General features: G+C 38.2%; 1 protein-coding gene across 8 annotated transcripts in view; it reads left to right on the plus strand.

The window, feature by feature from the left end:
• Positions 1-17,855, plus strand: part of rptor (regulatory associated protein of MTOR, complex 1) — a 402,321-nt gene that overhangs the window by 104,466 nt on the left and 280,000 nt on the right. For 7 of the 8 annotated variants that reach the window (XM_089134063.1, XM_089134065.1, XM_089134064.1 and 4 more), the window contains one exon: positions 15,526-15,672. The exons of the other annotated variant lie outside the window; for it this stretch is intronic. In XM_089134063.1, the coding sequence (XP_088990189.1) occupies positions 15,526-15,672 (147 nt within the window). The remainder of the gene's footprint in view (positions 1-15,525; positions 15,673-17,855) is intronic. 8 annotated transcript variants of the gene reach the window in all.

The raw sequence follows: 17,855 nt of genomic DNA on the forward strand, positions 1-17,855 counted from the left end.
GCTCCTTGAATATTAATGGAGGTAGAGATAGGACAAAACTGGCAATGGTTTCAGAGTTTCTTAGAATTAACTGTGTTGATGTAGTTTTTTTTACAAGAAACCCAGGGCTCCAGACTGCGACCAAATGGTCGCATTTTGCGACCAAATTTTGAGAGTGTGCGACTGAATTTTACATCCAGTCGCACATGTGCGACCAGTAAATTTGCCACACGTTAAACGCATGGTTAAGCGTGGAAGGGGCGCGTCAATGAATCCGTGACAAGAATCGCGCGCATAAGCGTCTGTGGGAAGGAGACGGAGACAAATATCACAACCTGCTACGTGCGTCTGAGCAATAAGCGATCTATCGACTCGTTACCTAGCAGCGAATGCAAACAAAATGAAAGTGGAACGAAAATACGATACTCATGATTAGGACCGTCGAGCAGCAGCACCAGCGACCCGAACCACTGACAGTTAAAAAAAGCCCCGAACTTGCCAGTCGCGGGCCGATCTCGCTCACGCGACACTGTTAGGAGATCCAGTGAATGAATCCATTGAATATATAGTTCTGTTATAAACCACATATAGTAAGTTATAAGTAGGCCTAAGTTATAAGTTATCATTTCAACAGCGCTGACGTGGAAACCAGGATAAACACTTATAGAAGGCTTTCAGTCCACTAAATCAGCAGCTCACCATGGATTTAGGCTAATGTAGTAACTTAACTCTAACCATAAATATGATAATGTGGAAGAAATAGTCAAACACTTACAAGTAGCCTACTACACATCTTTTTCTAGCACTTCAAAATCAAAACTATAATATCATATATAAATATTTTATTTTTTGTATTTTTTTATGTGATGACCAACACATTTTTTGTTCATCCTTCAAAGATTGTCCTAAAATAAACATTTTTAAGATTTTTTAAGACTCTTGTTTAAACATTTATTTAAAAAATAATAACACCATTGTAAACAGTAGGAATGTTTATTGGCTATTTTCACTCCATATACATGTTTTCAAATTAATAGTTTTTTTTTAAATTTAATATTAGGCCTAAGACATTATAAATGATAACTAAAGTTAATTTCATCTACACCCTAGTGATTTATTGTCAGCCCCAGTGCTACTAGATTTTTTTTTTTTTTTTTTTTTTGTAGAACTCAGTGTGAGTTCTCAGTTGAGGTGGTGCTGCTTTCAAATTTGAGTCTGGAGCCCTGTGAACTTAAAATAAAACAGCATATCATAATGTTAAGTCTATTTATTATTATAGAATTTGTCAGTATTACAGTTGTTTTGGGGGAAATTTGAATAATTGCTTTGCGAGCTGATTTAAGGTGTGCCCCTAAATTTTCTGATTGCGCTCCTAAAATTTTCAGTTAGGGTTAACAGCGCTCCTAGTAAAAAAAGTTAGTCTGGAGCCCTGCCATACTGATATTGCTAATGAAAATGAATGGAGCATGTGGTGGGGAGGGAAACTCACTTTAAGTCATGGGACAAATAATAGCGCAGGGGTAGCTATTTTATTTTCGAAAAATATCAATGTTAATATTTTAGCTGTGGATGAGGTCATAAAAGGTAGACTGTTGTTAACTAAGGTTGAGGTTGGAGGAATGGTATTTGTGCTAATGAATGTTTATGCACCAAATAATGGATCTGAGAGGATTGATTTTTTTATTGTAGATCTAAAAAAACTTCTTTTGCTTTCCCCATGAAAAGAGACACCAGTGATTTTGCCATGAGATCTCTCGAATTTATTTATAATATTTATAAGACATAGGAGGAAGAGAAACAGAGGTCTTCATTCTGCATCGTTACCATCTCTTCCTACTTTTTGAACAAAGGGTCTCAGTCTTTATACCACTGACCAAGAAAAAAAACTGCATCACCATAGTAACACATACCTTACCACAAGAACATATGGTTTCCATTTACTATGGAATGTATATCGTTTCCCTATACACTGCATAAACTTTCAGTCTCACTCCAACATACATTCACTCATACAGTTTAACTTATCCCAAAGTCTCCTAAAGTCTCTCTCTCTCCCACATCTTCAAAACATTATAATCACAAATGCAAAGATTACAAATAATAATGTGTGTATACATGTAATAAAACAGATACATATTATGAATATTAATACAAAATAATAATAGTACTAAAAACAACATTAAATGATGAGATTGTGAATCTTCAGTCCCTCCTCTGGAACTACGGCCGTCAGTTCCACACCATCATCTCCAGGTGGCCAACCTATTGAAGTGATAGTGCTGAGGAGAAATAGTAGACCAAGACATAGACATAGAAGACAAAAGAATTGAAACAGAAAAGAAAAGAAATAACAAACAAAAACCCAACCCATGTTATGTCCCCGTATGCTATGTGTCATTTAACATCTATGTGTAAGCATTTAAAATGAACCCCAATCATCTAAGAAAAGAAAAACTAAAAAAGTCTTCTGCCCGTGCCTGGACTCATTAATTAATTAACTCGTTAATTAATTAACTCCCCCAGTTCCGAGCCAAAATAAGAAATTAAAATAAACATTGATGTTAAAGGGTCCTATCCCTTGGGGTTGTAAATCAGTAAGCGGGTGTTCATTGTTTGTGAGGTTGTGTTTTGTATGTAGTGTAGTGTAAAATCTCCTATCTCACACCGTATTTTCCATTCTCGGTTTTATCAATGTCTTTTATCAAGAATAACTTCTAACCATCTCTAATTAATGTCAATGAACTTGATTCCTGAAATGGAAACAGAAAAACAATTAATCATCACTTTTCCCAGTATTTAAAAAAATGAATTCTTAGATTTGCTCAATCTTAAACCATAGGCCATCATCATTTTGTTATTCACTAAGCAAGGTTTAACTTGTGACCAATGATACCATCTATCTGTTCCTACACCCTTCCCTTTACAACATGCTTGACTATAACAAAACTGCCTAACTCAGGAATGTGTGGAATATCAGTAGTGGTGTGTTTCATCCCATTGCTGTTGAATTCACTTTCTATTATTGTCTTTGGTAATTTTGTCCAGCATTGTGAAATAGCATCTTAATTTCTCTTGAAACAAAGTAGAGTCTGTTTCTGCAGGTGGCATAACATCAGGAAGTAGAACCATTGCTCTTCCAGTAATCAGTTACACATAATTCCTTCAATGAGCTGACGAACTTGTGCTTCTGTCCACGTCCTCCCTTGAGAGGTTTCATCATGGTTTTTCACAATGACTTGTTTAAAAGATGGACCTTGACTTCTGCTCCACCTCCTTTAGCCCAACAGTCTTTCCTTAAGTGTCCATGCTTTCCACAGTTGCTGCAAATCTTCAACCACCTCTCTATGTCCATGTTATATTGAACTGTCGCCACTCCTCTTTGGTTTGGCTTGTTTCCTTCTTCCAGGTTTGATCTCATCGCCATCTCTAGACGGCCAGCCCATTGCATAATTTGGTCATATGTTTCGCCTGGATTGACTCCAAGTGATAAGGCTTGTTGGTATTTAGAGCTAAAGCCATCCACAAGTGTGTCAGTGAATTGTACATCATCTCTGTCAGATTGTTTCTTTGCACAGAGAGCCCATCTCTCATAAGCATTCCACTTACGCAGAGCATATTCATCTGGAGATTCATCATCCTTTTGCTTAATCAATGTCACTGATGTGAATGGAATTTTACCACTTCCCAAGATTTCTTGGATTTCTTTTCGAAATTCGTCTAATGTTTGCCAAAGACCCAGGTGTCTTCCCTGGCCATCAACCCCAAAGTCTACCCATTGGGCTGATGTTATCACTGCTGGCAAGCGTTCCCATCTGTCTCTTGGGATTTTAGCTTTCACAATGGTGTGAATGTCTCTTAGTGTCATTTGATGTGCTTCAACCAGAGAGTCTAATTCTCGCCAAAACTCTGTGTTTGGATCTTGTCTCTTCAGAGGAGGCAAGGCTGAGAGAATGGCTTGTCGTTCTCCCGGAGTAAATGGTCTTTCTTCGGTCATCATCTCAGGTTGTGACTCTTCCCTTTTAATCACAGGTGAAGAAAATTCAAGACCAATCTTGTCAACTGTGGTCATGTTGTCATCCCTTGTCTCGTCACTCCAGTCAGATCCATAATTATGAGCCGGTGTACATCTCATCATGTCTCTGCTTGGCTGGGCTGATTTAGATCTCGTTATTATTGGAGCTGCTTGTGCAGATGCAATATACATTTTGTCAACTGGACCTCCGTTTGATCTTGAAGCTTGAGGCTGCGTCAGAGGTTTAGATGAACTTGTGTATTGCTCAGACAAAGGTGGACAAATCGGTTTGTAAGGTGGAGGCGTTACTGTTGTCGCAGATTTCACTAGTGCTTGTGAATATTTCCTTTCAGCTTCAGTTATTATATTTGTCCAATCTGGATCAAATAGATCATCACTGGTTGTGTTTTCCTTCTCTGGACATGTGATGATTTACTATGTGCGTCTATGTTCAGAAACTGCAGCCTATGTGATGCGTCTGTGTGTGTGCTCAGAGCTGCAGGCTGTCTGTATATGTATGTGTGTGTGCTCAGAGCTGCAGGCTGTGTGTGTGTATAGGTATGTGTGTGTGGGGCTCCCTGCCTCTCTCCCTCACCAACTGGATGTGTGTGTGTGAAGGTACAGGCAATTCTGAAGGGAGGGGCTGCTTCGCTCTCTTTCTCCCTCACTCACAGAACAAAAGAAAAAATTAAAGAAAAGTTAACTCTAATGCTTTTCAGTATTTTAGTTTTCTTTTTAAAACTCAAAAAGTTTTAAAAGGTTCCTTTTTCCCTTTCTTTTTAAATACTTTGGATTTTATCTCAGATTAATTTCTTTGGTATTAATTTTTTTTTTTTTTTGAAGTTAACTCGGATCAGTCTCCTCAAATATTTGAACAGCTTTACGGTCAGGTTCAGAATGCCCACGATCCTAGCTAGTTACAAGGGCGCCTTTTATACTTGTATAACTCTAGCGTGTTACAATGTTTTAGGGATTACCCTGCCATCGTTTTAAACAGTCCCGCCACATTTAACCGCTTTGGTCAATCAAGTATCACTTGTGTTACAACTTTCCTCGTCTCCTACTGAGAACGAATCTTCGGTGTGCTGGATGTTTTAGGGATTACTCTGCCTTCTTTAAACAGTCCCGCCACTATCCAACCACGTCGCAGTAATAACCAAGCAAATTTACTAGCTTAACCGTTTTACAGCTAATTCCAAATTTCTGACTAGATGGTCTTTTTTCTAAAAAAGATCCACCTCTATCCCAGCATTTCAAATATTATTTGAGGTTTACTTTTCAGAGAACTTAAATAAGCCAAATTCAATTCAAATGACTTAATTTTATTCATTTTACTATGTCTTATATTCATTGGCAAAACAACTGGTGCCTAAAATCACACAGTTCTTTTCAGCAGTTTCAGTCACTGTCTCTAATCATCAGGCAGACTTAGAACTTTTATGAAGCAAAAAGTCTTACCTGCAATGATTGAGACGAATGCCTGGACATGCATCCTGTTCGTGACGCCAAATTGTAGATCTAAAAAAACTTCTTTTGCTTTCCCCATGAAAAGAGACACCAGTGATTTTGCCATGAGATCTCTCGAATTTATTTATAATATTTATAAGACATAGGAGGAAGAGAAACAGAGGTCTTCATTCTGCATCGTTACCATCTCTTCCTACTTTTTGAACAAAGGGTCTCAGTCTTTATACCACTGACCAAGAAAAAAAACTGCATCACCATAGTAACACATACCTTACCACAAGAACATATGGTTTCCATTTACTATGGAATGTATATCGTTTCCCTATACACTGCATAAACTTTCAGTCTCACTCCAACATACATTCACTCATACAGTTTAACTTATCCCAAAGTCTCCTAAAGTCTCTCTCTCTCCCACATCTTCAAAACATTATAATCACAAATGCAAAGATTACAAATAATAATGTGTGTATACATGTAATAAAACAGATACATATTATGAATATTAATACAAAATAATAATAGTACTAAAAACAACATTAAATGATGAGATTGTGAATCTTCAGTATGAAAATGACAAGGTTAATTAAGACAATTGATAGTAATGTGTGTATTGTTGTGGGAGGAGATTGGAATTGCACCACAGATTTTACAATTGATAGAAATGGTGAAGAGCCACATACTCAATCAAGTAGGATGTTGGTAAATGTATTGCATGAATTCGAATTATTAGATGTGTGGAGAATGATTAATAAAAGATCTAGACAATATACTTGGCTTAAAGTAAATGATAATAGAGTCAGTGGTGCACGATTAGATAGGTTTTATTTGGGTAAAGTATGGAATAATCGGGTGACGAATGCTTCTATTTTGCCTAACGGTTTTTCAGACCATCACATGGTTATTTTTGATTTTATTTTAAAAAATATGTCAAAACCGAGTTATTACTGGCATTTTAATGCTAAATTGTTACAGGACATTAATTTTTGTTACTCATTAATTTTTTTCTGGAAAAACTGGAAAATGAAGAAAGATTCGTTTGAGAATCTCAGTCAGTGGTGGGATGTTGGAAAAGTGAACATAAGAATATTTTGTCAGAATTATTCATCCCATGTTGGATCAGTGGTGAAGGCAACTGTGAAAAGATTACAAAGAGACATTGAACTTTTAGAACAAGGAATTTTTAATAATAATGAACTTGTGCATGATGATGCTCTACGAAAGAAAAATAAAGAACTTGGAACTTTTCTACAAGAGCAAGTAAAGAAAGCGCTAATAAGGGCAAGATTTTGCTCTATTAAAGACATGGATACCCCTAGCACATTTTTTTTCAATCTTGGAAAGGAAAATACAACACAGCAGCAAATGTATCATCTTCGTCGTCATGATGGTTCTATAACAACAGATCCTGTGGAAATAAGGAAGATGTCGGTGGATTTCTATTCACAATTATATGCTTCTGAAAACTGTAACCATGAAAGTGCTGAGGATATAATTAATGATCTACCGAAGATTGAGAGTGAACAGAAAAAGACTCTGGATAATAACATTACCTTTCAAGAGCTTACAGAGGCAATGCAGCAGTTGTCCACGGGTAGATCCCCAGGAATTGATGGATTGACTGCTGAATTTTATCAACGCTTTTGGAGTATTTTAGGAGAAGACTTTTATGAGGTACTGTCTGAATGCTGTCAAAGTAGGAAACTTCCCATAAGTTGTAGTCGGGCAGTTCTTTCACTACTTCCAAAAAAAGGAGATCTGGGACTTCTAAAAAATTGGAGACCAGTGTCATTATTGTGTGTTGACTACAAAATATTCTCAAAATGTTTGGCTAATAGATTAAAGTGTTATCTGGGTCTATTGGTGCAGAAGGATCAGACATACTGTATTCCTGAGAGATCTATAATGGACAATATATCCTTATTGCGTGATGTTATTGAAATAGGTCGGCTGAATAATTATGAGTTTGGTGTTCTTTCTCTAGATCAAGAGAAAACATTTGATAGAGTTGACCATGCCTATTTATATAATGTTTTACAGCATTTTGGCTTTGGTGATATTTTTATTTCATATATTCAGTTGTGTTATTCCAATGCATTTGTTCTTGTGAAGGCTGGTTGTGGTTTAAGTGCACCAATACCTGTTTCTCGGGGAATTAGGCAAGGCTGTCCACTTTCAGGACAGTTATATAGCCTTGTCATTGAACCTCTTTTGTGTAAGTTAAGGAGAAATCTCAATGGGGTCTTAATTCCAAATGGAGACATAAGTTCTAGGGTGTCTGTATCGGCTTATGCTGATGACGTTACTGTTTTCATTACAGGCCAGGATGATGTTGCAGTTTTAACTAAGAGTATTGAGCAATACGAGAAGGCATCCTCAGCTAGATTAAACTGGGGGAAAAGTGAGGGTTTTATTATTGGTCAGTGGATGGGTAAAAGACTTCCGCAGCTTCCTGGTGGGTTGAAATGGGGTAGGGAAGGGCTGAAGGTCTTGGGTGTATACTTAGGGAATAGTCAGTTCCAGATGAAGAATTGGGAGGGAATGCTGGAGAAAGTGCTCGCCCGATTGTCTAAATGGAAATGGCTATTACCACAGTTATCATATAGAGGGCGAGTTTTGGTTATTAATAACCTAACTGCCTCTACACTGTGGCACAGGTTTATTGTCATGGAGCCACCTGATGAACTGATCTGCCGTGTACAAAGAGCTTTGGTGGACTTCTTCTGGAGTGGACAGCACTGGATCCGGGCAGCTGCGCTGTACTTACCTGTCCAGGAAGGTGGCCAGGGGTTTGTGGATGTGAGGAGTCGTATCAGTGCATTCAGGATACAAGCTGCACAGAGACTCCTCTATCATAAGGACTTGACTTGGGCCCAAACTGCTTGTGCTTTGCTACAGAGAGCAGGAGGACTGGGATTGGATAAACATCTATTCCTAATAAAACTGGAGGAGGTGAGCTTGTCTGAGCTTACACCATTTTATAAGTCTATGTTGAAGGTCTGGAGAACTGTTTTTAAAGTAGAACGGGAGATTGATCCTCAAGGACAATGGGTCACTGAAGAACCCTTGCTGTTTAACCCAATGATCCAGACAAGGATGTTATCTTCTGCGAGTATACGAACGAGCTTACTGAGGAACAACGTTGTAAAACTGGGACATCTCTTGGACAGGAATGGATGGAGATCAGCTGAGACCATCAGAGAGGTGACAGGATTACGTTCACTAAGACTTACAGAAAAACTGATGGAGGAAATTTTTAATGTAATACCAAGCAGCTACAGAGAGATCATTGCAAGGAAGGAAACTGATGAAAAAGAATTTCCGAAGATAAAAATAGCTCCCGCAAGTAAGGAGGATCTGGAAGGTGAGGAGGCTGGTTCAATCTTGTTTTTTGAATTTCCTCAAATAGAACTGTTCGAGTCTACATCAAAGAAGGCCATTTACTGTATTACATCACGGTGAAGCCTCTGGGTGGCCAGGACTGTTGACAAAAGAGTTCCTCGTAAGGGACCGATGGAGAGCACTGTATAAACCTCCAGTGGAGAAGCGAACTGCTGATCTGCAATGGAGGATTATTCACAGGGCAATAGCTACAGACAGACATGTGGCACACTTGAATCCAGCTGTGGGTGGGGAATGTAGGTTTTGTGGTGAAGAGGAAGACTTGGAACACTTGTTTTTAAAATGTGAAAGACTACAGAGTCTTTTTAATCTTCTTAAAGAATGGTTCAGGAAATTTGATCAAGATTTTTCAGATAAAGTGTTTATTGGAGGGTTAAAATATAGCTTTTTGATGAGGAAGAAAGTTTGTTTATTGAATTATATTATTGGGACTGCAAAATTGGCAGTGTGGAAGACCAGGAAGAACAAAGGCTTACAGTTGGCATCTACGGATCCGGAAGTGATGTTTAGGAAATTAGTGGAAGGGAGGCTAAAAGTGGAGTACGCATATTATCATATTGTAAATGATGTCAGGAGTTTTATTGAGATATGGTGTATTAATTATGTTTTATGTACTATTTATGATGATGTGATGGCTCTGAATTTTTGATTATTATTATTTTAATATCTGTGGGTTTTGTACATGTTCTATTTTTAGAATGAGTATATGAATGTATGATTTTTCCCTGCTGAAAAATCCAGCTAAAACCAGCCTAGGCTGTTTGGCTGGTCTTAGCTGGTTTAAGCTGGAAGTAGCTGGTTTTAGTTGGTCACCCAGCCTGGCTTAGCTGGTCAAGCTGGTCTCCCAGCCTGACTTAGCTGGTTAAGCTGGTCTCCCAGCCTGGCTACCAACTTGACCAGCTAAGACCAGCCTGACCAGCTGAAAAAGTGTTCAAAACCCCTCTAAAACCAGCCTGATAAACCAACTAACCAGGCTGGGAGACCAGCCAAAACCAGCCAACCAGCCTTGGCTGGTTTTAGCTGGATTTTTCAGCAGGGAAATGTAAAAATTAAAGCATTTTTGAACCTCTCTCTCTCTCTCTCTCTCTCTCTCTCTCTCTCTCTCTCTCTCTCTCTCTCTCTCTCTCTCTCTCTCTCTCTCTCTCTCTCTCTCTCTCTCTGTGAGTGTTTGGGTGCGTGTGAGAGTGTTCACGAGTAGAGGGTGAATGAAAGCGGGCTTTTCTGCTATTGTTGTTTTCTCTTTCTTTTAACTTATGGGGATTATTTAAAAGTGAGACCCTAGAAGGAAAAGAGCTTAATCTATTTATTTGGCGCTTGTCGCCGCGAGGATTGTTGACGGGGTTGAGATGGGATCTCGGCCTGAGGGCGGAGAAGCGCCACCAAGTTCGCTCCGTCATGGCGTCAGGTGTGAGGTTGAATCGAGTGTGGCGGTGGAGGAAGTTTTAGTATCAATTGGAGAACAAGTTGGATATGAGAACATTTCTTCGGCATCAAGAATGAATAGAGCTGTGGTGGTTTTCTTGAAGGAGGAGATTTTGGTTAACCGTCTAGTAAGCAGTGGAATTTCGGTAAGTGGACTTTTTGTATCTATTTCTCCGCTGGTTAACCCGACCCGAAAGGTAATAATTTCAAACGTGCCTCCTTTCATTCCTGATGATGAAATTGAGCGTGCACTTTTATTGTACGGGAAGTTCGCTAGTACGGTAAAAACTATTCCACTCGGATGCAAAAACACTGCGTTAAAACATGTTATGTCGTTCAGGAGACAGGTGGCAATGTTTCTGAAACAACCTGAATTGGAGGTGTCTTTTAGAGTTTCACATGAAGGGAAGACATACATGGTCTATGCTAGCACAGGTAGTTTAAAGTGCTTCGAATGTGGAGATGTGGGACATAAAAGGTCGAAATGTCCTCATAAGGCTGGTAGTAGTGGTGTTAATAATGTCGTCACTCCGGCCGAAGATTCAGAGGTCAGTGAATCTAATTCTAATCGAGAGCAAACAATTCCTACTGTAATCCCTGTTGTGATTCACACTGTTGATTCAGAGGTAAGAAACGAATCCAATGCAGAGCAAATTATTCAAAATGAAATTAAAGAAAGTGATGGCGGTGTTGTTGCATCATGTGCTAAGGTAGATCATGGGAAGGGGACTTTTGACAATACTGTTGCACTTGAGGAAAGCCTTGGATCAGAATGTAAGGAAAATTGAGGATGTTCAGATGAAAGAAGTGGCTACAATGGAGGTGAATGAGATGTTGAGTTCTCAGTTGGTTGGAGAGGAGGAATTAAGGGATGAGGATACCCTTTCGGATATTTCTGAGATTGGTTCTCAAAATATAGAAGAAATGTACTCATTGGAGGAGATCAATGTCTTTTTGGACACAACATTTGGTAAAGTAGTAGAGGTGAAAGATTTTTTCCCAGATGTGGAAAAATTTGTTTTCTCTGTGAAAGTACTGCAGCGCACAGCGAGTTATGATGTATTGAGTAAACAAAAGAGGTACAGATTAAAGAAAATTGTTACGAAATTGAGGAAAAATAAAGGGCCGTCTCTTTTTAAAAAATAGTGGCTAAAGTGCACTGGGTGACTCTTATGATGTGTTATTTTTCTCTGTTTCTGCCTCTGTCCACTTTATATTCTAACTCTTTTATGGACAACTTAAGGGTGGGATCTTTAAATATAAACGGAGGAAGAGATAGGACAAAATTAGCAGTGATTTCTGAATTCTTAAATATAAATCAGGTTAATATTGTTTTTTTGCAAGAGACTCATAGCAATGAGGAGAATGAAATTGAGTGGAATAGATGGTGGGAAGGGAAATTGGCATTGAGTCATGGGACAAACAATAGTGCGGGAGTAGCTATCCTTTTTAAAAAAGGGTTGAATGTTAACATTTTAAATATTGAAGAAATTGAAAAAGGAAGGGTATTATTACTGAAAATACAGTATGGGGAACATGTGTTTGTTTTAGTGAATGTGTATGCTCCAAATAATGGAGTGGAAAAAGTAAGAGTTTTTGACAAATTAGATAAAGCACTTCACAATTTTGATGATGACACTTGGTTAGTGTTAGGAGGGGACTGGAACTGTACTATTAATTCTGTAATTGATAGGAATGGTGAAGAGCCACATAGTCACTCTAGTAAATTTCTGTCTAATATAATGGGAAAATATGATTTAATGGATGTGTGGAGAAGAAGAAATATTGGTGTAAGAAGGTATACATGGATTAAAGTTGCAGAAAATACGGTTAGTGGGGCTAGACTGGACAGGTTTTATTTGAGTAAGCTGGTGGAAAACAGGGTAATTAGTGCATTAATCTTGCCAAATGGTTTTTCTGATCATCATTTGATCTTATTTGATTTTAATATAAAACAATGTTCAAAACCTAGGTATTATTGGCATTTTAATGAAAAAATGCTTAAAGATGTGTCCTTTTGTGATAGTTTTAAAATGTTTTGGGAGAAATGGAAAGAAAGGAAAAGTGATTTTGAAAACCTTAGTCAATGGTGGGATGTAGGCAAAGTGCAAATTAAAGAATTTTGTCAAAATGCTTCTGCTTGTAATATTACAAATGTGAAAAAAACTATACAGAGCTTACAAAAGGAAATTGAATGTTTGGAAGAGGACTTGATGAATAACGAAAGAGCACAGGACAATGGTATGCTTTTAAGCAAGAAAAAGAAAGAACTTGGAACTGTGTTACAAGAACAAGTGAAAGGGGCACTTATAAGATCGAGGATTTGTTCAATCAAAGACATGGATGCTCCAACTTCATATTTCTTTAACTTGGAAAAAAAGACAGTTCAATATAAACAGATGCATTATCTTCGTTGCAAAAATGGAAATATAACAACAAATCCATCTGAAATGAGAAAGTTGGCGATGGACTTTTATTCTGTGTTGTACAGTGCTGAAGAATGTGATCCTGATAGTGCAAAATATTTACTAAAAGATTTAACGCAGTTGGAGCAAGGAAAAAGTCAAGCTTTGGATGAAATGATTTCATATGGAGAGTTAACAGAAGCAGTGCAGCAGTTGTCTATGGGGCGTTCTCCGGGAATAGATGGATTAACAGCTGAGTTTTATAAACATTTCTGGGGATTATTAGGAGAGGATTTTTATGAAGTTGTACAAGAATGTGATAAAAATAAAATACTTCCTGTTAGTTGTAGGAGGGCTGTAATTTCACTGTTACCCAAAAAAGGAGATTTGGGATTTTTAAAGAATTGGAGGCCAGTATCCTTATTATGTTTAGATTATAAAATGATTTCAAAATCTATCGCAAATAGGCTTAAAAATGTTTTAGACTTATTGATTAATAAGGATCAGACATATTGTATACCAAACCGATCAATGATGGACAATTTGTTTTTTTTTAAGAGATGTGATTGATCATGGTTGTATAAATGATTCTAATTTGGGTGTCCTGTCAATAGACCAGGAAAAAGCATTTGACAGGGTGGACCATGATTATTTTTTTAAAGTGTTAAATGGCTTTGGAATCGGTGATAACTTCATTTCTTATGTTAAATTGTTATACTCTGATGTATCAGTTCTAATTAAGGTGGGTGGAGGAATAAGTGCCCCAGTTGCAGTCACTAGAGGTATTAGGCAGGGTTGTCCTCTTTCTGGGCAATTATATAGTCTTGTAATTGAACCTCTGTTGTGTAAATTAAGGAGAGAACTGGCTGGTTTTTCAATTACAGGTGTAAAGGAAACCTTTAAGGTGTATATGTCTGCTTATGCCGATGATGTAACCGTTTGTATTTCGGGACAAAATTATGTATCAGTTTTGGAAACAAGCATCAGGCAATATGAGATGGCTTTCTCTGCCAGAGTTAACTGGGAGAAAAGCGAGGGGTTTATTACTGGCCGGTGGAGAAACACCGGACCTCCGAAACTTCCAGGAGGACTGATTTGGAGGAGGGAGGGTATAAAAGTGTTAGGTGTTTTTCTAGGAAAGGAAAGTTTTAAAATGAAGAATTGGGAGGGAGTGCTGGAGAAGGTGGTAGCTCGATTGTCTAAATGGAAATGGCTATTACCACAATTGTCCTATAGAGGAAGAGTTCTGGTGGCAAACAATCTGGCAGCTTCCACGCTCTGGCACAAACTCATTGTTCTGGAACCACCAAGTGAACTAATTTGTAATATACAGAGGAAAATAGTGGACTTTTTCTGGAGTGGCGAACACTGGACTCGGGCTGCGGTGCTTCACTTACCGGTACATGAAGGAGGTCAAGGTCTGGTGGATGTAAAGAGTCGAATTGTTGCTTTCAGGCTGCAAGCGGTGCAGAAATTTCTATACCAAGAGGAATTAGCATGGACACAGACGGCATGTGCTTTTCTGCAGAAGGTTGAAAGTTTTGGACTAGACAAACACTTGTTTCTATTGAAAATGGACGGGCTGAAACTGGACAGTCTCTCTTCTTTTTACAAATCAATGTTGCAAGCTTGGAATAAAGTTCTGAAAGTGGAGAGAAACTTGAATGAGCTTGGGGACTGGATGTATGAGGAACCACTGTTCAATAATCTGTTGATTCAGACCCGGTTTTTATCATCAATGAGCATTCGGAGAACTCTTGTAAAGAATGGAGTCACTAAACTGGGACATTTACTGGACAATGGCAGATGGAGTTCAGTGGTCACTTTTAAAGAGCTATCTGGTCTGTGCTCGATAAGAATTGTTTCAAAATTAAGAGATGAGATTTTTGCTGCTTTGCCGAGCAGTTACAGAAACCTTGTTGCTGGGGGACATGTACAACAGCGGAAAGGAGGGTTTCCAAAGTTGAAAATATTTCCTGCTGTCAGTGAAGGACAAGAAGAGCGGGAAGGATCTATACTGACTTTTAAAACTCCGCAGCTGGAAGAGCTTGAGGTTGCATCAAAGAAAGCAATGCTGTATGTTACAGTGAAAGTCATTCACATGGACTCACTCAGCCGGCAGAGTTTCGCAAAGTGGAAAGAGACAATGGAGCCAGACTTCATGGTGAGGGACAGGTGGAGAGTCCTGTATAAGCCTCCCATCGAGAAGCGGACAGCTGATCTGCAGTGGAGGCTTATTCACAGGGCGATAGCTACAAACAGACCTAAATCCAGCAGTGGGGGGGTGTTGTAGTTTCTGTAGTGCTGAAGAAACGATAGAGCATTTGTTCTTACAATGTTTGAGGCTTGGAGGTCTTCTTGACTTGCTTGATTCTTGGTTTCAGGGGATTGGTGAGGAGTTTTCCCATAAAGTTTTTATTGGGGGACTTAAATACAAAGTGCTCGATAGAGGTAAACTGTGTTTATTAAATTACCTCATTGGTACAGCAAAGCTTGCAATATGGAAAACAAGAAAAAACAAAGAGTTGAAAGTTGGTTCAACAAATGTAGAAATGATGTTGAAGTGTATGGTAAAAGGAAGGATAAAAATAAAATTTTCATATTATAAGCTGATCAACGATGTTGAAAGGTTTTTAAGAATATGGGTTATAAATGAGGTTTTGTGTGTTTTTGATGATGCAGATTTATTTTTTACTTTTTAGTATATGTTTTAAATTATTTTTTTGTTGAGGTAAAAGGATACAGGTAACAATGGTGTTGTAAAATCCTGAATTTAATGTAACAATAAATCTGTTCAACCTCTCTCTCTCTCTCTCTCTCTCTCTCTCTCTCTCTCAGAACTATACCCAGTACATCCCTCTGTCCATCTATGACCTACAGACATGGATGGGAAGTCCCTCCATCTTTGTGTATGACTGCTCTAACGCTGGGATCATTGTCAAGTCATTCAAACAGTTTGCATTGCAGAGGGAGCAGGAGCTGGAGGTGTGTGCTTTCAGTCGCACACATGCACGCACGCACACACACACACTCTCATGTGCATACACCATTATGGTCAAATGTCAATTCAATGTGTTATTTAACATTGTTATTTATTTTACATCTGAATATAACTTTTTATCATGCATAACGTATAGTCTATTATAAGACTATACATACAATTTTGTAATGTAGTTCTAACACAGGGTGAACTAATAAAAATAAATAACAATAAAATACCAAGGGAGAGATTGATCTATATGCAGTGAGTTTTATTACCAAAATAACATACTAATAACTTCAACATGAAGCAAGGAACAGAAAAAAAAAAAAAAAACACACCAAAACATATAGCCATAAGGCAAGACTCTACAAAAACACAGGAAACACTTGGGCTATTTATAAACAAGATAACTGTCAGGTTTGTGCAGCTTGCTGAAGACGAGGACACGGGAACTTCAATGTAGCTAATTTATTTACAAACCAAGCTTCCAGAAACATAGAGGAACACAGGAATAAACTTCAAGGGCCTGATGTATAAACGTTGCGTACGCACAAAATGGGCATAGAAATACGCGTACAGATTTTTCCACGCACATATCGGGATTTATAAAAAATAAACTTGGCGTAAATAAGTGCGCACCGTAAGGATGCTCTTGACCATGCGTACGCACTCTTTTAGAAGAGTAGGCTATGTGTTTTGGCGACACCGATGGTGAGGCTGAGCTGGAGTCAAATGTCTTTTTGCTCACTATTAGACAGAGAATCTAAAGAAAATTATCTACAGAAATATAATACAAATATAATTTCACAAACCTATCATCACTTGAAGCAAACATCCATCCCTTCTTAAATGACCGCGCCAGCACGCGCGTTGGGCCGTTTAGTGAAACTGACGCACATATAGCCTAGGCCTATAATCGTTGCGGCAGATGGAGTAAAACCGTAAATCTTCATTATGAGTCCAAATCATAAGTGCATGTTCTCAATAATAGTTTAAATAAATAAAAGAATGATTTAAACTATGTTTTACTTCTGATATAAACATTTAGATTAAATATGCCATTCTCATTAATGGAGTTAAACACTTAAACTACATGAAATCATTACTGAGAACTTACAAAAAAATATATTCAATAAATAGAAATAGACCTATTTGTTGTGGATGCAATGCTTTTGAACACTTTCCCTCTGGCATGCTGTGTTTTAATGTTTTAACTGATAGCTAATAGCAGATTGTCTGAGAAAATTGTTTCGTGCAAATAATGCACAACCATGTCTATCTGTTTCCATTAAAATATAAATCAATTAAAAATACTTTTTGGCCAGTGGAAAAGATTGAGAAAAACTTTATCTTAAATGTATTAACACTATTTGATTTATTCATTCAAAAACAAGGCAAGGATAGGCTACTAAAAAAAATATGTTTGTAATAATGTGACGGCACATCCGCATTTCATATTTTCCTAAAGTCTTGTACCATTAAACTTGGTATCACGTGGATGAATAATCATATGCAAATGATATGCAGGTGAGGATATGCATAGTAAAACTAGGCGTTGCAATCTCCATATATGGTTATTTCGGGGAGGAGACGCACGTGCGCACAATCTCCCGTTGACTGGGATTTATAAAGTGAATTCTGCGCAGGTTCTGGCGTACGAACGGTTTTATAAATCTGAAAACTTTTGTGCGTACGCAAATTCTGCCTTATGTGCGTACGCCCACTTTAAGGATGAAATCTACGCAAAGTTTTATACATGAGGCCCCAGGACTTCAGTACACACAACCATACATGGATGATGACCAACAAACACTGAGGGAAAACACAGGGCTTAAAGGGGGGGTTGACTGCTTTTTTTCTTTGCATGATTGTGTTTATGGGGTGCAATATAGCATGTATTCATGGTTTTTCTTTTTTAAAAAGTCTTATTTTTTATAAACTTCACCTTTATTGTAAGCCGCGCTCTCCTCTGTCCCCTGAACAAGCGGTTGACTTCCTGATTCTATGAAACCACTCCCTCAGAAACACGCCGTGGGCTCAGATTGGTTAGTTTGGCCCGGTGTGTTGTAATTGGCTAAACTGTCGCTCACGTTGTCCGGAAGGTTAACGCCCATTACCTTTACGAGCGAAACATGCATCCCATGAGCTCCGGTCCAGAGGTAAATATGGGTCGAACTGCAGTATC

The sequence above is a fragment of the Pimephales promelas genome, chromosome 8, assembly GCF_988280905.1.
Source record: "Pimephales promelas chromosome 8, fPimPro1.hap1.1, whole genome shotgun sequence".
Taxonomy (NCBI): Eukaryota; Metazoa; Chordata; class Actinopteri; order Cypriniformes; family Leuciscidae; genus Pimephales; species Pimephales promelas.